Source organism: Biomphalaria glabrata, chromosome 1 (assembly GCF_947242115.1).
Source record: "Biomphalaria glabrata chromosome 1, xgBioGlab47.1, whole genome shotgun sequence".
In the NCBI taxonomy this organism is placed as follows: domain Eukaryota; kingdom Metazoa; phylum Mollusca; class Gastropoda; family Planorbidae; genus Biomphalaria; species Biomphalaria glabrata.
Window position 1 is genome coordinate 1244310 of NC_074711.1, and position 22737 is coordinate 1267046.

At 37.1% G+C, this 22737-nt stretch overlaps 1 protein-coding gene across 1 annotated transcript in view; it reads left to right on the plus strand.

Annotated features, from left to right (window-relative positions):
• Window positions 1–5403: 5403 nt before the first annotated feature.
• The window catches only part of LOC106050679 (repulsive guidance molecule A-like), an 81769-nt gene continuing 64435 nt past the window's right edge, over window positions 5404–22737 (plus strand). The window contains exon 1 of the mRNA XM_013205712.2: window positions 5404–5957. Within this exon, the coding sequence (XP_013061166.1) occupies window positions 5935–5957 (23 nt within the window). The 5' untranslated portion in view covers window positions 5404–5934. The remainder of the gene's footprint in view (window positions 5958–22737) is intronic.

The following is a 22737-nucleotide window of genomic DNA, read 5'->3' on the forward strand; positions in this document are numbered from 1 at the left end:
TATTTCCCTCCTTCTTCGATATCAAACAAAATTATTAACTACCAATAATTAATTGACTATTTAATATGTTAGTAAAATGGATTCAAATTTGTTGGGTTCAGGAAATAATTGTTTATAGTAGGCTATTTACTTGATACGATAATGGCTGTAGGTAAGTATCATTAACAAACATTTAAGAGGACAAAACTCTACATATTTAGTCATATCTGTGAATACAGAAGGATTAATTTCCCTCGTTGGTATCTAACTACCATAAATTAATTCTCTAATTTTTTTTTAATTGAATCATGATTTGTCTATGCCAATGGATAATCATGTAAAGTTTCAGATTGATCCAGGAAGGGGTGTGGGAGAAATAATGTGTACAAACTTTTTACCAGACGTGCGGAGATAATATAAACTTTGTAAAAACTTTACACGTAACTTTGAATTTGACCCTAACATTGTTTTTAGAGACACGTCTTGATATGGATTAATAAACATGATATGTAACGTTAAAACACTGGGTACAATAGGTTCGAATCCTCGCCGGAGCTTATCAGGGGTACACCATTTTCTTCCTTTTCTTTATAACTATGGTACCCTAGTGTCGCCGAGACCATTCGTCAAGGAAGGCCTCAACACTGACCTGCAACGTCACAACACGTGGGCAGTTTAGACCAATAGCTCGTTGCCACGTCGTACAGACCTTGTAAATAGGCAACGAGCTATTGGTCTAAACTGCCTACAGGTTGTGACGCTGCAGGTCAGTGTTCAGGCCTGCTATAACAAAGGTCTCGGTACTGTCGTTATATGTTTACTGATCATTTGTTTCAGGACGAAAGCTTAGAACTCCATTTTATGTCTATAAATTACACAAAGGGCACCTCACCGATATATCACACTTACACATATAAATGGACCTCATTCACCAATCGTAAACAAACAACATTTAGTCACGTGATCTTATTGATAAAACAACGGGGGAAAGCTGTCACGTGACAACCATCATGAATTAAACATGAGATCGTAAATTATATAGAAGAGATAGAGCACCACGTGGCTAAATGTTGTTTGTTTACGATTGGTGAATGAGGTCCATTATGTATCATGCACCATGCATCCTTGTCTGGTCAAGTGGCTCTAAATTGCTAAGCATGACCTCTCCAAAGTTCACTGGTTCAAAGTTCAATATTCTTATTCGTCTGACAGTGAACACCACTACCAGAGACTTGAACCATCCACCACGGGGTGCACTACTCTAGAGTAGTCTAGATACAGCCCATCTCGCGTCATATTCCTTATAATGTTTTTTTTTTTTTTTTTTTTTGCACGCCCCTGTTGTTAGCTAATCGCACGACTTGTTCCGCCACTGTTACATGTAAAGTTCAACTGAGCAAGTTGAACGTGTTCCTGTTGTGGATGGCAGGTCCGTGATACAAACAAGACAGGAAACAGAGAGCCTTGTCAGGGGCGGAGGTGTCTGAACACAGTTTGCGCCCCCCCCACACACACACACATTTTAAACTAATAGCGACGTTTCACTTTTCCCCTAAGGAATATTCCGCGTATCCGCCCCTGCTTTAAGTGAAAGGAGGTAACACTACCTTAAAGACATATAGGGCGACATCCCACCCGAACATAGCTAGGGAGGGGAGGATATGGGGGAGGGGGGGAGACGGTGGGGAAAAAGAACTGGAGGGGGGGGGGAACAGTAAACCACAAACAGCCGCTAAGCCCTCGGCTCTAGACTCGTTGGTTCATCTACACAAGTCATGACACCACGACCAGACGTCGCGTTGATTGCCTGCTAACCCTCAGCGACACCTTCATAGAGTGGTGCCTCTTACTAGATGCCCGTCTCGACGACACCCCCCCCCCTTTCATCATACTATTCGAGAAATACAAGTACCCCCCTCCCACCCCCCTTTTTTTCTTTTTTTTTTTTTTGCGCCAGCTCCAGTATCATAAGAAAGGAAAGCGGGTGGGGGTGTCTGATAGATCATGCGATTACGGTTTTAAAAGTTATCCCCCCCTGCAAGCCCTGACGGGTGGTATATGTCGCCTGACAGATGGTTATTTCCGTGTTATTTCCCTTGGTCCGCCTCGCTCTCCTGTTGCTATAGCTCTTCTCGTAGGGTAGGTACCGGCATTCATTCCTGACATTATACATATTAGATTACATAGAATTGTGTGCTTTTAATTGTATAATTACTACTGCTTGCCAACCATAAACCGGGCTGCCTGTTACTCATCATTACAAAATAGGCTTCGATATGTTTTCTGTTATTTTAACTTAATTTCGTTTAGTCTATGCGTGCCTACACAGATCAGAATTAATGACATGCACTCATTCTATACTTCTATGCTATGGTGTTATATATGTTCATTTACTTATGTTCTTATTGTATGATGCTCTTATATTTTTATTATATAATATAATCTTATTTTATACGATTCGGACGTTCTTGTTAATAACGAAGATACGTCCTATAAGAGGGCTGCGGGCAGGGTTTGTCTCCGTACCGTCGTGCTGACAGTCCGAAGCACTACCACACGACTGTCACGACCAGCCTGCTCTTAGGTTTATGCTATTGCTGGTATTTGTGAAGTCAAATAATTATCATCAATTCATTTGATGCTTTGAGTTTTCCAAATTTTCCAAATTGTTCACAGACAAATCGTTCACTGGATGGTAACATGTTGTTAATATTGCATATTCTCGTTGCGTGTTTAATTTTGTTTAAAGATTTGTCGGTGAACGAAATGTCAGTGAACGAATTGTCGTGTGAACGATTTGTCGTGAACCAACTGTCGGTGAACAAGTGGTCGGTGAACAAGTTGTCTGTGAGCAAGTTGTCAGTGAGCGATATGTCGGGTGAACGAAATGTCTGGTGAACGAAATGTCTGGTGAACGAATAGTCGCGTGAACGAAATGTCAGTGAACGAATTGTCGTGGAACCCTAGAAAAGATATTGAAAAACCGACATCATGATATTTTAGACCATTCAAAGTTCTGATGCGACCGACGGCTACTTTTTCTTTTCTGAAAGCGAAAAATTTAATATTTAAACAACTATGCAAGACGTTTATTTTCATAAAAATACACCATTTTTACAAACTATTCACTATTAATAGTTACAAACACTGGAGGCTATTTAGTAAGGGAGATGACTTTTCACCATATTTTCAACACATTTATTCAAACGGTTTTAGATTTTTTGCCAAGAATTTTTTTTTTACAAATGTATTGCAAAATGAAGTACAGTCCGTCATACTAACTATTACATTTCCAAACATTTTTACTTTTTAAAAAAAAAAAAAAAGAAAAAAGAATCTATTTAATATGCATATAAGTGGAAAGCTCAAAATCTATGGCCATATTACTAGATCCTCGGGGATTGCAAACACCTTCCCTCAGAGTACCGTACCAGGAAAAAGAAGAAGAGGCAGACAGAGAAAGCGATGGGAGGACAGCATAAAAGAATGGACGGGCCTGCCCTTGAAAAAGGTTCTAAACAAGGCAAAAGACAGGGAGGAATGGAGAAAGACGGTCGACAAGTCTTGCTTGGTGCCCCAACGGTCCAACAGACTAAGGGATAGGTAAAAATAAGTGGGGGGAAAAATTTAAACAACAATGATTAAGTAGTTTTTTCATATTATCGCGTGAACTGCACTACGTCTAGAAATGCATGAGGAAACTTAACTTTTTTTTTTCTTGAGACTTTGAATAAGAGATTGACCCTTTACAAAACAATTAGATCAATTAGATAATTATTTTATGACATCAGTTAGGCCAGGTTCACATATAGCTTCCCCTTTACTTTCACCTATCCCTTGGTCTGCTGAACCGTTGGGGCACCACACAGGATCTGTCAGCCTTCTTTCTCCATTCTTCCCTGTCATTTGCCTTTGATAGATTTTCATACTGATATTCTTTCTGAAAATATTGAAACCTGCCTTTTTACCTCCCTGGGTGGACCACTTCGGGGGTCAATTTTGAGTTTGTGTTTCCACACAAACTGACTTTGTAACCTTGTTTTTTTCAATATACTTAATTAAAATATTGGAAATGTGGAATTATATATTTTAGATTAATTATGTCGCAGAGCGAATTTACTGACTACTTAGTGATTTTTTTAAAATTCAAACTATAAAATAAAAATGTGAGCGAAAAGATACCGGCTAATTGACTTCAGTTATTGCTGTGTCCGCCTGTCTTTGTGTTATAGAGTGTGTGTGTGTCTTCGGGGTAAATGAAAGGCAGAATTCGTTTTTTAGCTGTGTAGAATGATGAAATCATGAGCTGGTCTGTCATCATTTATGTTAGGAAGTCTGGTGGGTGAACGGGAGACGAGCAAGGGACGTAAGTGAGTACTGACTTGTATTTGCAGTGACATTTTGTTCAAATTTCATTTCATTTTGTAACCATTAGGTCTATAACTCTTCTCAAGTTGAATATGTGTATATTCTTAATAGAAGTTATCTAGAGTTGTCTCTCTTGAAATGAATATATAGATTAGTTTGTCATTTTAGCTGTCGTGTTTATGTTTGTACTGTTATCACAGCACATTGATCCTACATTTTTGTTTGTTAACCAGCGCTTTATAAATAAAATTATTATTAATTATTAAAATTATTATTAAAATTACTATTAAAATTTATTATTAAAATTATTATTAAAATTTATTATTAAAAGAAGTTTGTGTAATATAAAGTTCTAAAATGAAAAAAAAAAAAAAAACACTAGCCCACTAGCCGTTTAGAGCTACAATCCACCGGCCCAGTATTACCACTTTGACTGACCACCACTTAACACGCTGCTGTGTCCACCTGTCTAGGACTGCCCAACGCTTTTAAACACGACCCTGTCCAGCAAGCTAAGTCTTCAGCAAAGTTCGACAACACTGAGAATCAGAACGTGCCCCTGTGATCTTATATTGAATTTCTTCTCAGTTACTTTGTTCTGCTAAATTAGAGCAATGAGCTGTCTGCGTGTAGCTGGAATCACAATGTCACGCTGACATTACCAACACTAACTATTGTCCAGGGTAGGGTTATCTAAAATGTATTCAAAATAAGGACCGATAAACAAAAAAAAAAATGGGGAAAAAAAACGGAGAAACAGATGGTAGGAATTGTAAACAGTCTATTGATCATTAAAAGCACTAAATAGACACTATCGATCTCAACCATTCACCGATCTGTTTAGAAAATGCTTTCCTTTTCTTCAGTTTTCTTGAAAGACAAAATCAATGATTTCCATAATCCCCCCTGTATTTCCATTCAAACTCGTGACTAAAATGTTTTTATTAATATATTTCTGCCACAGGCTTAAGTTGATTTTCTTGCCTTGCTCACGTGTGACAAGTTACTTGGGAGGGAATACAATGACACAGAAGAGTGGCCAGACATCTGCGTTGTGAACATTGTAGCAGAAAAAAAAAAAAAAAGGCTTCGGAGAGTATTGGTGATCTACCGGATGTGTGATTCTGTTGGATAAATGACGTCATCACCCTTACCGAACATGTCCAGATGACTGATTTCATTTGGATAGAATCTGAAAACATTCATTTTGGAGAGTATTGGCGGTGTGTGATTCTGGTGGATAAAGGACGTCATCACCATACCGATGACTGATTTTATTTGGATAGAATCTGAAAACATTCATTTTGGAGAGTATTGGTGGTCTACCGGATGTGTGATTCTGTTGGATAAATGACGTCATCACCCTACCGAACATGTCCAGATGACTGATTTCATTTGGATAGAATCTGAAAACATTCATTTTGGAGAGTATTGGTGGTCTACCGGATGTGTGATTCTGTTGGATAAATGACGTCATCACCCTAACCGAACATGTCCAGATGACTGATTTTATTTGGATAGAGTCTGAAAAGATTCTGTGGAGACTAGCGCTGTGGATAGTTGTTTTTTTTCTGCTAAGGAAACGTAATGGATATAGTCACATCGCAAAGGTAAGACTTTAGTTTTTAGTCCAACTTATCAAATACAAAACAAACCAGGAATTTTCGAAAAGGAAGGGGGGGGGGGCTAAAAAATTTGTTATCCGACATTAGTTATTAGGAGAGAAATAGTTGCTCTTATTGATAACCAACTTCAAAAAGAAGAATTTTTAATAACTTTTTAAAAAAATTTCTTGTTTGTTATGTTACACAATATCTTCGTGACGTTTGTTGTCCATCTTGCTCATTGTATCCGTGAAACATTCAATTGGTCTGTTATAATTTATTTACTTCTCTTGGACACATCAGCTATGTGATGGGTGAGGGGGCTGCTGTGGGCGACATCGTTCTGACCTCGTGTGTCCAGGTTTTCATCACATTTCTATGAATTATAGCCGCCCCTCAACTGAAGATGTAATGACACAATAGAAAGACGCGTAGAAGTTTGGGTTTTATTGGGTTTTTCCGTAGTGACGTGACGAATCATTAAAAAGTAAGAACAGAAATAGAGAAACAACGGACAAGGAGGACGGACGAGTGAGATAGAGAGCCGACTAAGACTGTGCCCCATTTTTATTCATTAAATTGTTTTAAAGTTACCAGCAGGAGTTATTCAATCTATCTATTAACTGTTCTGTTGATTGTATCTAGTTCAAACTCGCGTCCAACATCTACATTTATCAACACATCGAACATCAACAGAGGCCAAGTCAAGTTAAAGTCAGTGATAAGGGCCGTGGTGGCTGAGTGGTTAAGAGCTTGGCTACCGAACCCAGGAGTCTCGGGTTGGAATCTAAGTGATGACTGGAATTTTGAATTCCGGGATTTTTAGGACGCCCCTGAGACACCCAACTCTGATGGGTATCTGACACTAGTTGAGGAAAGTAAAGGCGATTGGTCGTTGTCAGGCTGTTGCAGTTGGTTTTGTTGTGGAATATGTGTGTAAAAATGTACACAATCAAATAAGATAAGATAAGAAAATTGTATTGATCCAATCAAATGGAAATTCAGTTTGACAATATCAGCGTAACTACTGTACAATTACTGTATAGATGCAAATACGAACAACATTCACACACGAAACACATACACATTCACAACCAGCGCTTTATGAATTAGACTTCTATGAACTTCTCGATGACGACAGATGAACTTGTAACACTCTGACCGAAAGTGGGATAAAGGAATTTTTATATCTTTCTGTTTTAGTCCTAATGGAAAGGAGACGACCACTTCGTTCAGATCTTATGTAACAGGGGTTTAATGGGTGGAGGTTGTCCTTAAGAATCGTGAGTGTTTTGGAAAGGCATCTTTCATGAAAAAGCTCTTCAAGAGATGGTAGCGCCGCTTTCTTCTAAAGGCGATGACGTCATTTGTCGTATTTTTTTTTTTTGTGTATTTTTTTTTTCCTCCTTGTGACATCGTCATAATTTAGAGTGACGTAATTTATTAGCTCTTATTTTGTGGTGCGTTTTCGCCTCATTGCAATGGACCTCATTCACCAATTGTAAACACACAACATTTAGTCACGTGATCTTATTGATAAAACAACGGGGAAAAAACTGTCACGTGACAACCATCATGAATTAAACATGAGATCGTAAATTATATAGAAGAGATAGAGCACCACGTGGCTAAATGTTGTTTGTTTACGATTGGTGAATGAGGTCCATTGATAGACAAGCTGTACTCTTTGCGGTCCTGGATGATTCTTGGTTTTATACTGGACAGCTTTAGCATATTGCCTTGAAGTTATTCTTGGTAGGACTATTTGACCCCTGTTGTATTTTCAAAATTGACGATCATAATTTTTATACTCCTAATAATGTGTCTTTCACCAAATGAAATCAATTCCTTTTGACCAGTCTATAGATCTATAGTTCTGTCTAGGTTGTGATTTGTGATCTTACACAATTTCTAACTAATGCTTAGAGAGGGCGAAAACATAACGGATGTGCTACTTTCTATTGATTTTTTTTTTTCGCAAGCCTTTGAAAACTGTTTTTATGAACTCTGGACAGTAACCAAGTCAAATAAAGTAACACTAGGCCAGTACCCGGTGTATGTGGGGGTCTGTTCCCTTCTGTTGTCACACCTGTCCAATGCACAGCTCAGCTGTAAAAAAAAAAAAAGGTGGGTGGGAGGTATCAGACATTTCTCTGATTGGTAGCTTACAGGTGTTCAAGTGGAATGGTCTCTCTCTCTTCTACAGGTGGTAGCATTTTTTATTTTTATTTTTTTTTACAATAGCCTCAGTTTGGGAGTTATCTCGTTCGTCTATGTCACGTGCTGTTGTTTTTTTTCCCCGCAAAGATTTTATTTTTTTTGTGTGTTCTATTTTTAGCTTTATGATCAATAGAACATTTTGTTTTTCGAATAGGTTGTGTTTTTGTGTCTATATTGCCTTGGTGTCAGTGTTGCCTTTGTGTCTATGTTGCCTTGGTGTCTGGTGTCTATGTTGCCTTTCTGTTGCCTTTGTGTCTATGTTGCCTTGGTGTCTATGTTGCCTTTCTGTTGCCTTTGTGTCTATGTTGCCTTTCTGTTACCTTTGTGTCTATGTTGCCTTTCTGTCTATGTTGCCTTTCTGTTGCCTTTGTGTCTATGTTGCCTTTCTGTTACCTTTGTGTCTATGTTGCCTTTCTGTTACCTTTGTGTCTATGTTGCCTTTCTGTTGCCTTTGTGTCTATGTTGCCTTTCTGTTGCTTTGTGTCTATGTTGCCTTTCTGTTGCCTTTGTGTCTATGTTGCCTTTCTGTTACCTTTGTGTCTATGTTGCCTTTCTGTTGCCTTTGTGTCTATGTTGCCTTTCTGTTGCCTTTGTGTCTATGTTGCCTTTCTGTTGCCTTTGTGTCTATGTTGCCTTTCTGTCTATGTTGCCTTTGCGTCAATGTTGCCTTTGTGTCTAAATTGCCTCTTTGTTGCCTTTGTGTCTATGTTGCCTTTATGTTGCCTTTGTGTCTACATTGCCTTGGTGACATTATGATCAAAGCAACATTGTTGTGTTTTTATGTCTAGTTGTGTTTTTATGTCTAGTTGTGTTTTTATGTCTAGTTGTGTTTTTATGTCTAGTTGTGTTTTTATGTCTATATTGCCTTATTGTTTATGTTGCCATTGTGTCTATATTGTCTTTATGTCTATTTTGTTTTTGTCTAGATATATCTTTTCTTCTTTTTCTTATCAAATTTTGGATCGTTTCTGTACACCTCTTGTTCTAATTAACTTGATCTTTCTATTGCTGTCGATAATGCTCTTTTCAACTTACCTTTCCTCAGTCATTCCGTTGATTCAGTCATTTGATTCAGTCATTCCATTGATTCAGTCATCTGATTCAGTCATTTGATTCAGTCATTTCGTTGATTCAGTCATTTGATTCAGTCATTCCATTGATTCAGTCATCTGATTCAGTCATTTGATTCAGTCATTTGATTCAGTCATTTGATTCAGTCATTTGATTCAGTCATTTCGTTGATTCAGTCATTTGATTCAGTCATTCCATTGATTCAGTCATCTGATTCAGTCATTTGATTCTGTCATTTCGTTGATTCAGTCATTTGATTCAGTCATTCCATTGATTCAGTCATCTGATTCAGTCATTTGATTCAGTCATTTCGTTGATTCAGTCATTTGATTCAGTCATTCCATTGATTCAGTCATCTGATTCAGTCATTTGATTCAGTCATTTCGTTGATTCAGTCATTTGATTCAGTCATTCCATTGATTCAGTCATCTGATTCAGTCATTTGATTCAGTCATTTCGTTGATTCAGTCATTTGATTCGGTCATTCCGTTGATTCAGTCATTGGATTTAGTCATTCCGTTGATTCAGTCATTCCGTTGTTTCAGTCATTTGATTCGGTCATTCCGTTGATTCAGTCATTGGATTCAGTCATTCCATTGATTCAGTCATTCCGTTGATTCAGTCATTGGATTCAGTCATTCCTTTGATTCAGTCATTCCGTTGATTCAGCCATCTGATTCAGTCATTCCGTTGATTCAGTCATTGGATTCAGTCATTCCATTGATTCATTCGTTTGATTCAGTCATTCGATTCGGTCATTTGATTCAGTCATTCCGTTGATAAAGTGATTCCGTTAATTCAGTCATTTGATTCAGTCATTTGATTCAGTCATTCCGTTAATTCAGTCATTTGATTCAGTCATTTGATTCAACCATCCGTTGATTCATTCATTTGATTCAGTCATTCCGTTGATTCAGTCGTTTGATTCAGTCTTTCTCTTGATTCAGTCATTTGATTCAGTCTTTCTCTTGATTCAGTCATTTGATTCAGTTTTTTTCTTGATTCAGTCATTTGATTCAGTCTTTCTCTTGATTCAGTCTTTCTCTTCATTCAGTCATTTGATTCAGTCTTTCTCTTGATTCAGTCATTTGATTCAGTCTTTCTCTTGATTCAGTCTTTCTCTTCATTCAGTCATTTGATTCAGTCTTTCTCTTCATTCAGTTTATTCTCTCCAACAGTTCGTAGCCTTCGTCTGTGAACGTGTCACGTGACTCCCTCCTTCGTTCTGTCCATCACGTTCAACAAATATCACTCTGTTCATCTCTGGCTGATATGTCTGTGTGTCTTTCTGCACGTCTGTGTTTGTAGCTATATGTGTTTGTAGCTATATGTGTTTGTTGCTATATGTGTTTGTTGCTATATGTGTTTGTAGCTATGTGTTTGTTGCTATATGTGTTTGTTGCTATATGTGTTTGTAGCTATGTGTTTGTTGCTATATGTGTTTGTTGCTATATGTGTTTGAAACTATATGTGTTTGTAACTATGTATGTTTGTAACTAAATGTGTTTGTTGCAATATGTGTTTGTTGCCATATGTGTTTGTAACTATATGTGTTTGTTGCTATATGTCTTTGTTGCTTTATGTGTTTGTAGCTATATGTGTTTGTTGCTATATGTGTATGTATCTATGTGTTTGTAACTATATGTGTTTGTAGCTAAATGTGCTTGTAGCTATATGTGTATGTATCTATGTGTTTGTAACTATATGTGTTTGTAGCTAAATGTGTTTGTAGCTAAATGTGCTTGTAGCTATATGTGTTTGTAACTATATGTGTTTGTAACTATATGTGTTTGTAACTATATGTGTTTGTAGCTATATGTGTTTGTAACTATATGTGTTTGTAGCTTAATGTGTTTGTAACTATATGTGTTTGTAGCTTAATGTGTTTGTAACTATATGTGTTAGTAACTATATGTGTTTGTAGCTATATGTGTTTGTAACTATATGTGCTTGTATCTATGTATGTTTGTATCTATGTATGTTTGTAACTAAATGTTTTTAACTATATGTGCTAGTAGCTATATGTTTTATAGCTGCTTAAATGAAGTTTGAAGCTTGTAGCTGCATGTATAACATGTGATAGAAAATATATGCGCATAGAGTTGTCTGTGTGTTGTGTGTTGTGTGTGTGTTTTTTGTTTGTACATCGAGAAGGTGAAACTTACAGATTTTCTTTTTTTTTTTTTGTCCTAGAGCTTTTTAAAAATATTTAACGACAGAACATAATACTATGTAGTGTACGATTTTACTGTGTAGTGGCTGAGGTGTAACACATACAGTTTCAAAACCAAATGTCTCGGGTTCTTAAAGGCTAGAATATTTTCTTCCTCTGGATTTAAGGAGTACATGAGACCTAGCCCTGACGATATTTGTCAAGTCACGTGATTAATGGCGATCGGTCGTTGAGTCAGTCGTACGTCATCTGACTTACAAGCTGATGAGTTTCATAAAGAAGCGTAACTATTTTTAGAGCCATTATTACAAAGCTTCTATCAACTAACTATGTCGGTCTGTATGTCTGTCTTGTAAAAAGTGTGTACACGTTATTTCTCCCACACCCATTCTCGGATGAAGTTGAAACCTCGCACAAGTATTCATTGGTATAGACAAGTCATGAATCAATAAAAACATAACCCAGTAGTCCAATTAATTATTGGTAATTAATTATTTTGTTTCATACCAATAAGGGAAAGTAATTATTCAGTATTAACAGATATGACTAAATCTGTTGGGTTTAGTCCCTTTAAATAGTTTGTTAACGCTTTCTCCCACGCGCATTCTTCGATCAAGTTGATATTTTAAACAATTATTTATTGTACCTAACAAAATATGAATCAATTTTTAAAATACCCAACTAGTCAATTAATTAGTAGTAATTAACTATTTTGTTTGATATCGAATAAGGGAAATAGAGTGTACATTATCGATATACTTTTAAAGGTGGAGTTTTTCCCCTTTGGATAAGCTGTGACCTACATATTTTGCCACATCCAGGGCAAGCTAACCATTGTCCGTCGGTGGTCGATTAAGATTTTCTTAACATTATAGCGTAACACAATATTACAAAGTTTGATATGAAACAATATGATACCTCAGTAAAACAAAACATTACAAAAACCACTTGATAAACACACCACGAGATAAACACACCACGTGGTAATCACATCACTTTAGAAACACACCACGTGGTAAACACACCACGTGATAAACACACCATTTGATATACAGACCACTTGATAAACACACCACTTGATAAACACACCATTTGATAAACACAGCACGTGATAAACACACCACGTGATACACACACCACTTGATAAGCACACCACGTGATAAACACGCCACGTGATAAACACGCCACTTGATAAACACACCACGTGATAAACACGCCACTTGATAAACACGCCACGTGATACACACACCATTTGATATACAGACCACTTGATAAACACGCCACGTGGTAAACACACCACTTGATAAACACGCCACGTGATAAACACGCCACGTGATAAACACACCATTTGATATACAGACCACTTGATAAACACACCACGTGGTAAACACACCACTTGATAAACACGCCACGTGATAAACACACCATTTGATATACAGACCACTTGATAAACACACCACGTGACAAACACCACGTGACAAACACACCACGTGACAAACAAAAGATCTCGGTGACTAGAAAAACAAAAATATATCGCTTCAATTTCTACAGTTTGAGAATCCCTGTTTTAGTTCTAGTCCTTCAAGGTACAGTGGGAGGACCACGAAGTAAAGGACGCCCACAGAAAAGATGGATGAACAGAAGTAATAGAACAGACCCGTGTCTCTCTTGATATTCTGCCGAGAACAGATGCTGGCCGGAAAGAGTTCTTGGAATCGGTTTCGTGAATCGTCACAGAGCCTCTACATCAGTGGTTCTCAAACATTTTTGTCTCGTAGACCCCTTGCCATGTTTTTTTTTTGGTTTTCGGTAGACCCTGCTTAACATGTATTGCATTTTTGCAAATCCATCAATCTTATTTTTAAAACTGATTTCTAAGCTGCATTGTAAGCTATAGAGTATCTTTTTTATTGATAAAATTGAAATTTAATCCAATTAAAATAATAATTAATATGTATTACTGGAGTCACCAAACAGACTGGAATTATTTTATTTTTTTGCAGGTTTATCATCCGTTGCTACGGATATTATGTTCCATATAGGAATTTGTTGTTCTATGATGTAGTCCTTCAAACATTAAATATTAATTAATTAATTTGCCTTTAAAGTATCATTGTAAAAGTTTTCGCAGAGTTTCTCGTGTATTTCTTGATCTGACACATATGGCTCAAATATTGGGTCGGCAGAACTGTTTTCACACACAGCAGAAGGGGTAAAGGCGAGTAACTGGCTCCTAAGCCAGTAAGCTTCGAGCAGGAAGGGCTCATTGGCCTTGGCTTGCTACCTACCTAGCAAGTAACATTAGTTATACGTAGACAAAATTAAATCATATATTAGTGTATGAAAAAAATTTACATTAATGATCACGTGATGTGTCTATCAAGTGATTAATGAACTCACTCCCCATTGATCTCAGACAGACCACATGCTATACCACTTTTAAAAGAACATTAAGACCTACTTGTTAATAACTTTTTTAGATTACTTTTTTACCTCTACTGTCGTGTTTGTGTTTGTAATGTTATTACAGCGCCTTGAGCCTACATTTTGTTTGTTAACAGTGTTTTATAAATACAATTATTATTATTATTATTAAAAGCAAAAATGCAATTCACGACCTGCTTAAATTAAATCTATTATCGTAGCCCCCCCCCCCCCCCCCAGGGACATCTCATAGACCCCCAATTAGTTTTTTCACTTTCGTAGACCCCTTGGAAGTCTTCATAGACTCCTCGGGGTCTATATGTACCACATTGGGAATCACTGCTCTACATCGAAAGACGTAGGAAGGTTGCCTGGCCATGCGGTATGCGCGCTGGACTGTCTTTCGGTCGTCTCGATGATCCCGGGTTCATACCCTGCCCGCTGCCATCTCCGTCGTCCTGCGGGAGGCTTGAACTAAGAAAGAAGACTATCTTTAACTTAGGAAGTAGACTATCTTTAACTTAGGAAGTAGACTATCTTTAACTTAGGAAGTAGACTATCTTTAACTAAGGAAGTAGACTATTTTTAACTAAGGAAGTAGACTATCTTTAACTAAGGAAGTAGACTATCTTTAACTAAGGAAGTAGACTATCTTTAACTAAGGAAGTAGACTATATTTAACTAAGGAAGTAGACTATCTTTAACTAAGGAAGTAGACTATTTAACTAAGGAAGTAGATTATCTTTAACTAAGGAATTAGACTATCTTTAACTAAGGAAGTAGAATATCTTTAACTAAGGAAGTAGTCTATCTTTAACTAAGGAACTAGACTATCTTTAACTAAGGAACTAGACTATCTTTAACTAAGGAAGTAGACTATCTTTAACTAAGGAAGTAGACTATCTTTAACTCTGAAGGAAAATCCGAAACGTAAAATATTTCACACAAAATTTTTCTCCAAACAAGTCAAGGGACCTAGGGACATATGAGATGAGTTCTCTAAACCAAAAATTAACATGTTTAATACATTTCGGATCAAAGAAAAATTGTTAAAAACTCAACAAGCTTCGATATGTCTAAATAGTTGTACTCACTTTTATGTCTTATTGGCTTTGACAATGGCCAACGTTAGTTTTTATTTCTATCCATATGTATACTAGAGTCACGTGACTTACTTAACTCTTTCCTCTCTCCTAACTGACGATACCAGCGTTGATTCCACCAGAATGTGGTAAATAGTTACGGAGAGAAAGAGTTAATGGTCTTTTTACCCTTGAGTCGTCCATGTGGAAATTGGACAAGTACTTCTTATCTTATCTTATCTTATATAATACAGACGTTACTTCAAAAAAAGATGATTACGTCCTACGCGTCATGCATTCAGTCATGCATATATTAACCAATAGAATAGTATTAGTCTCGTAGACTAGTACAGACTTCGTGTTTTATATTTGCAATAGTAAAATGGTAAAAAATCTGTATAGTAACGGCCGCAGTGTAACATTCAGTATTCTGAGCAGTTAGTTGAGTTGAATACCAGAGAGACTGCTATGTACTAGGCTTCAGTTTGACTCGGTGTATTTCTGGGAGTTGTGGCAGGCATGCTGGGAATGGGGGTTGGGGGGCCGGGGGGGGGGAAGACACCAACTACTTAATGATTTGAACATATGTAGAAAATATCGACATTCTGTTCTCTGAAGGTATATTCACCAAGAACAAGGGAGGGTGAGGAGGAGGAGGGGGGAGGGAATTTTTTTTTTAATGAGGGGAGGGAAGTGAAAGGGGTGCACTATGTTTACCTACCTCTCAGTAATGCCCTGATCATTTTAACATGCTGGAAGAAAAATAAAAGGCGGGGTGGTGGGAGGGGGGGAGGTAAAAAATGGGGGAAAAATATTTCTTTCTTTTCAGTGAGCAGTTGATTTCTCCAAAATTTGGCAAATTTTGTTTCGCTTCTTGTTTCGTAAAGATTTGATTCTGTGTGGATCGCGAAAGATTTTTGTGCAGTTCGGGACAACGAGGCAGCGCCATTTTGTTTCGTGTGTTTCGTTCCGAAGTTTACTTCAATGTCCCAGAAACTCGAAACTAAAACATAAACGTCTCGTAGCTCTGTATAGCCGTGAAGGAGACGACGCACTAGACAACACGGCTGTTTACGTAGTACAGCTGTGACACGATGGCACTGCAGCTGTGAATGGCACAACAAATTAGGCAATACGGGTGTTTACGTAATACAGATGTGACACTGAGACACTGCAGATGTGAATGGAACAACACATTAGACAACACGGCTGTTTACGTAATACAGCTGTGACACAGAGACACTGCAGCTGTGAATGAAACAACACATTAGACAACACGGCTGTTTACGCAAAGCAGCTGTGACACAATGACACTGCAGCTGTGAATGGCACAACAAATTAGACAACACGGCTGTTTACGTAATACAGCTGTGACACAGAGACACTGCAGCCGTGAATGGCACAACAAATAGACAACACAGCTGTTTACATCTATTTCTATCTCTTGATAAAGTATGCAGCTTTGAAGGACATGGTCAGCATTCTCTGGTGATGCTCCACAAAGCCAATTTTTGCTAATTATTTCTTCTTCTCATACTAGGACAAATTCGTACAAGTTCTCCCTCTTTCTTTGTCCTATTAGAGCATAGAACGGGTTGCCTGAATCAGTCAGGAAAACGACTCATCAGACTTTAAGTCACTGATTAACATTCATGACTAGATTAATGATACGCGAATGACATCATCATCTTATCTTTCGAAGTAACGTCTGTAATTTACAAGATAAGATAATTAGACTTCGACTGAAGCGTATCTTAATACATTTAATTAATTTCAATCCAACTTCCTACCAACTCAAGGCTCTACCGTTGAAACCTAGAATTAACAAAATAATGACAATAACATGACATTGAAGGATAGGGAAAAAAAAAGATCCGAATCAACCATGCATACAATACGCATAAAGCGCACAGAGCTCTGCTCAGCTACGCTATAAAAGAAGGATTACTTTTTAAAGCGCGCAATCTCGCAAAGCTTAACCAAGCGATAGGCCAAAAGCGGAAGGAAATGGGACAACTCGGAGAATGTTGGCTTCAAATATTTTCTCCAGTTTGGAAGATTTGGTGCAGACGTATTCTTAGCTTGCTGGTTTTAATAAGACACGAAACAGAAAGAAACCTGGAAATAATCATTCCTCTTAACAGTGATTAATCTTAAATTAAGTTCTGATTAGCTCCAGGTGACCAGAGTCATTAGGCACGTCTTACTCTCGACACCAAATAGCTTATTTCTGATTGAAAAGACAGAGATCTACTCTCCACACCAAATAACTTTATTTCTGATTGAAAAGACAGAGATCTACTCTCCACACCAAATAACTTTATTTCTGATTGAAAAGACAGAGATCTACTCTCCACACCAAATAACTTTTTGTCTGATTGAAAAGACAGAGATCTACTCTCCACACCAAATAACTTTTTGTCTGATTGAAAAGACAGAGATCTACTCTCCACACCAAATAACTTTATTTCTGATTGAAAAGACAGAGATCTACTCTCCACACCAAATAACTTTTTGTCTGATTGAAAAGACATAGATCTAGCCATTGTCTATGGAAGGTCGAATTAAAGTCTTCGCCTTCATCTGTCTTTGGTCGTAGCTTTACAGAGTTTATTTTAGCACAAAATGTTAACTAGGTCGCCTTAGATGATTGAAAGGACAAAAGTGACGTGAATTTGGTGACCCAAATTAAAATTTAAATAATCGGCAAAAATAAAATGACGCAATTCATTACAAACCTGCTAGGTAAGGCTCGACAAAAAAACTGAAATTCGTACATCGTCATTTCCTTAGTAACAGAGTCTTAGCCCTGTTATGGAGTGTGTGTGTTTCTATGGTGACGGTGGGAAGAGATAAGCGATTGATTGTGAATGATGCAACATAGGTGGTTTTGTCGTCACTGGGTCTTTTTTGGGGGGAGACTACATGAACATGAGACTGAAATGTTGTGTGATTGTTGTGAGTTAGATTTTTGTTAAAAAAGATATTATTACTAAAGTCTACTACATTTATTTCATTTATCACAAGTTGATTCTGTCTATATTATAAATGAAGTTCTATTTAGATAATTCACAAAAGCAAGTTATTTACGCTTTTTGAAGTGTTATTAGTTAAGATACATTACGCCTACAACTGTTTAGTTGTCTACCAGCAGTTTGGTCAACGATTTAACAACAAGTCCTCTACTATGTTTGAGATTTGATAATAGTTTCGCAATTTTTCTCTAATTCTATTTTTCCCTAAGGCCGGCCCTGATGTCAGCAATTATAACAAATTTCGCTAATCAAAGACTTCATATTTTACATAGCCATGGTTTCTTCTACTATGTTGTTCACATCGTCGGTTGTTTACAAGAATTTTGTAAAACACTTTGACGAAGGAAGTCCCTAATTTGAAAGCCAAGTTAGCCCCAAGACTCTAGAAGCCATTGTTTGGTTTTAATTGACATCTTTATCAGGCAGACGTATCGCCGTGACAAGGATGGCTGCACTGCGGCCGCCGCGTCGATCGTACACGTTTTACTGCTGATATAGATCAGTGCCTTCATTAATTAGACCACGTGTTTGTCACATGACTTTAAGCAGTATTTATTGTGCTCTTTTTAAACTTTGACGCTGAAAACGTTTTGTTTGTTGGCGCGCGCATGTGTGTGTGTGTGTTTAAAGGCTGTGTCTGTGTGTGTGTTAAGGACTGTGTGTGTGTGTTTACATTTTTTTTAAATGCTTTCAGAAGGGATTTGAAACAAAACTCCTCACCTCAAAAGAAAAGACACATGCTTATATACATATAATTCCAAACATTTTTTTTTTTAATTCTTAAATTTAGTTCGATAATTAATCCATCATCCCAATGGGAAGTGGGACATATTCCTGCGTGTTTTCTTAGAGCTTCTTCTTCTTCTTCTTCCTCGTAATTTGTATGTTGAAACGTTCAGAAGACTAGACCAATATATGAGATGAGCTGCGCAGTGGTTTCCAAATCAGGGAGCTCTCCATATAGTTTTCTTTCTATTGGGGTGTTTTGGGGCCAGTGTCTTGTTCAGGTCTCTTGGTAGAGAGTGCGGTCCTGAAGTACATGGTCAGCATTCTCCGGTGACACTCCACATGGGCAGATTTCACAGGTTCCAATTTGAGATTCCGGTACATATGTTGTCTCACTCTGTTGTGTCCGGTCCTGAGTCGATGAAAAATTAGACTTTGGTCTTGTCGAGATTTATAATAGGCATCATCTTTCTTGTGATTTGGATGAGAGCTTGTCCATTTCTCAATTTTTTTATTCACTGTTTCTTCATTTCTTCTGGATAGAGTACAATGTTTAATGGTGTGTTAGAGCTATTGTTACATTATATTTTATCAGATATTCGTTTTTTACAACCCATAATTCATTCTCTTTCAATACCATAATGGGCCTCATTCACCAATCGTAAGCAAACAACATTTAGCCAAGTGATAATATTGATAAAACAATGGGGAAAAACGTATCACGTGACATCCTTCATGGATTACGTAATTTGTATAGAAGAGATAGAGAACCACGTGGCTAAATGTTGTTTGTTTACGAATGGTGAATGAGGTCCATTCAATCTCTTTCAATAACATAATTCATTCTTTCAATACCATAATTCATTCTCTTTCAGTACCATAATTCATTCTCTTTCAATGCCATAATTGATTCTCTTTCAGTACCATAATTCATTCTCTTTCAATGCCATAATTCATTCTCTTTCAGTACCATAATTCATTCTCTTTCAATGCCATAATTCATTTTCTTTCAGTACCATAATTCATTCTCTTTCAATGCTATAATTCATTTTCTTTCAGTACCATAATTCATTCTCTTTCAATGCCATAATTCATTTTCTTGCAGTACCATAATTCATTCTCTTTCAGTACCATAATTCATTCTCTTTCAATGCTATAATTCATTTTCTTGCAGTACCATAATTCATTCTCTTTCAGTACCATAATTCATTCTCTTTCAATGCTATAATTCATTTTCTTTCAGTACCATAATTCATTCTCTTTCAATGCCATAATTCATTTTCTTTCAGTACCATAATTCATTCTCTTTCAATGCCATAATTCATTTTCTTTCAGTACCATAATTCATTCTCTTTCAATACCATAATAATGAGAATTCAGCTGACCTCTCCGCCTGATCAGCTGACCTCATTGCCTCTCCCTAATATTTGCGTAAATAGATGATTCTCTTTTAACTAACCCTGACTCCACAGTAGACCTACATCTAGATACGTGTGACCTAGATCAAAGTTATCAGATCACAAACCAGGTTAAAATCAACAGCAAGATCATCGGGTGGAACATTCCCAGAGTGGAACGCTCACCAAACGGAACGGCTCTAAAAGCGACGAAATTGCTTAGTTCATTAGTTAACGGTCGACCAAGATCTGCTGGGATAATCTGGACTCCATTAAAAGCCGTTACTGTGGTAACCCCCCCCCCCACCCTTTTCACCCCCCCCCCCCCCCCCCCGTGTGATTGCTCCCTCGAATACCATGAAGTTAGCCCCCTTCACGTATTAAACAGCCCTCAGATTGATATCCTGCCCCTGTTGGCGTGTCGTTGTGTTTATGTCCCCCTGTAATTAAGTCCCCCTGTTTGAACTTTTATAACGGCATTGTTCTTGAACAATTCTCTCCCCCTTTGCTTACAAGTTCGAGTGATTCTTCTGCTGCACATTTGCGGTGTTTCGCGGCTAGGGTACAAAAACCTAGATTTTGTTGGCATTTGGTGTTTAATTGCTGGCAGGTGTTTCAAGTGTCCGCGTTAACAGCTCTGTAATGTTAGCCTGTTTGATAGTTGTTATGGACTCGCCCTTGTAAATTATAGATTTGGATCTAGGGCAAAACACATGCTGCTCTAAAACACTTTTCACGCTGCTAAAGAAATAAGTTTAACGGTTTCTATGTGACATGTGACAGCCTGCTTACAGTGTGGCAATTGACCAAACATTGCTTGTGACACTGACTGATATATATATATATATATATATATATATATATATATATATATATATATATATATATAATATATATATATATATATACATATATATATATATATATATATATATATATATGTGTGTGTGTGTGTATAAATTGCCCCCCTGAGACGTAAAATGCCACAGACTCTAAGCAAATTTCACTTGCAACAATGCTGATTTAGATACAAAAGTAAAGAAAAATGTCGCCTTAGTCTGACTGAAAAGAAAAAGAAAATCTATTATAATATGTAGAAACTACCGCTTCTGACACCAAATTTTAGTCTGAGTCAGTATCATATATAACAACAACAAGAAAAAAATGCTTCTCAAGGAAACTTTTTGTTTTCTATTCACAACGACCAGTTTTTTTGTTGTTTTTTTTGTATACCCATGTATCCATTGAATCCATTCATCCAGCTTTGCAACCATTAATCGAACTATCCATCTCACCATCCAAGCTTCTTTCATCTAGACCTCACTCCACCGCAAGGTATTCACCGGCTGTCTACGCTCTTTGTCTACAGTCGTACTCCTTGTTCAAACTTCCTCGAGGGCGGCCACACCCACTCGTATGGATCTTAAAGTTTTTTTTTATTTGATTGCAATGTGTCCCCCCCCCCCCCCTCTTTTTATATTTTTTCATCTCCATTCATCCACCCCCCTCCCCACCCAACTCTGTCTCACTTGTATAATATATAGATCTACTATTGTATGATTCGATAAATGGCAAACATTCTTCAAAGCATTTTTTTTTTCGAAGTTTGATTTCAAAGTAAATAAATGCCCCTACAAGTGTTACGCTTCGCCACCTTCTGGCGCCCTTGAATAGAAACTCTTGGCAAATAAAAAAAAAAAAGGTAGCAAAAAAAAATTCCACTTTGGCATCACTTTTTTTTTTACCGTCTGCTTCACTGCCCAATACAATCTATCAACTAATTCTTCTTTTTATATTTTTTTTGTCCCATTCGTGAATGGGGTGTTTTTTGAAAGAAATGAAAAAAGTGAACCTGTTTGAGCTGAAATAAATAAAAGAATATTTTTAAGAGGCGTTGAGGTGTGTGTGTGTGTGTGTGTGTGTGTGTGTGTGTGTGTTTGCCTAACTTTGTGGTGTATTTCAACAACATACAATCACTATCTCTCTATCTCTCTATCTATCTATCTATCTATCTATCTATCTATATCTATTTATCTATCTATCTATCTATATCTCTCTCTATCTCTCTCTCTTTCTATCTATCTATCTATCTATCTATCTATCTATCTATCTATCCATCTCTCTATCTCTCTATCTATCTATCTATCTCTATCTATCTATCTATCTATATATCTCTCTCTATCTCTCTATCTCTCTATATATCTATCTATCTTTCTCTCTATCTCTCTATATCTATCTATCTATCTATCTTTCTCTCTATCTCTCTATATCTATCTATCTATCTATCTATCTATCTATCTATCTATCTATCTATCTATCTATCTATCTGTCTGTCTGTCTGTCTGTCTGTCTCTCTGTCTGTCTCACTGTCTGTTTGTGTCTATGTATCTTATCTAATCTAATCTAGCCTAATATAAATAAATAATCTCTCTCTATGTAGGTATGGCCTATATTGGTGTCTATGTGTGTGTGTGTGTGTGTGTCTGAGCGTGTGTGCATAATTAGATGAAATATGAAATATTTGAAAGATATTTTATAAGATATTTTTTCATCAACCAAGACATGTAGTTGGTTAGACTTTACAGCAGGTCACGTGAGCGCCAGTGCCCTCTATTTACAGCGCACTTGACAGTAGAACGAGCTTATTTACTTTATATA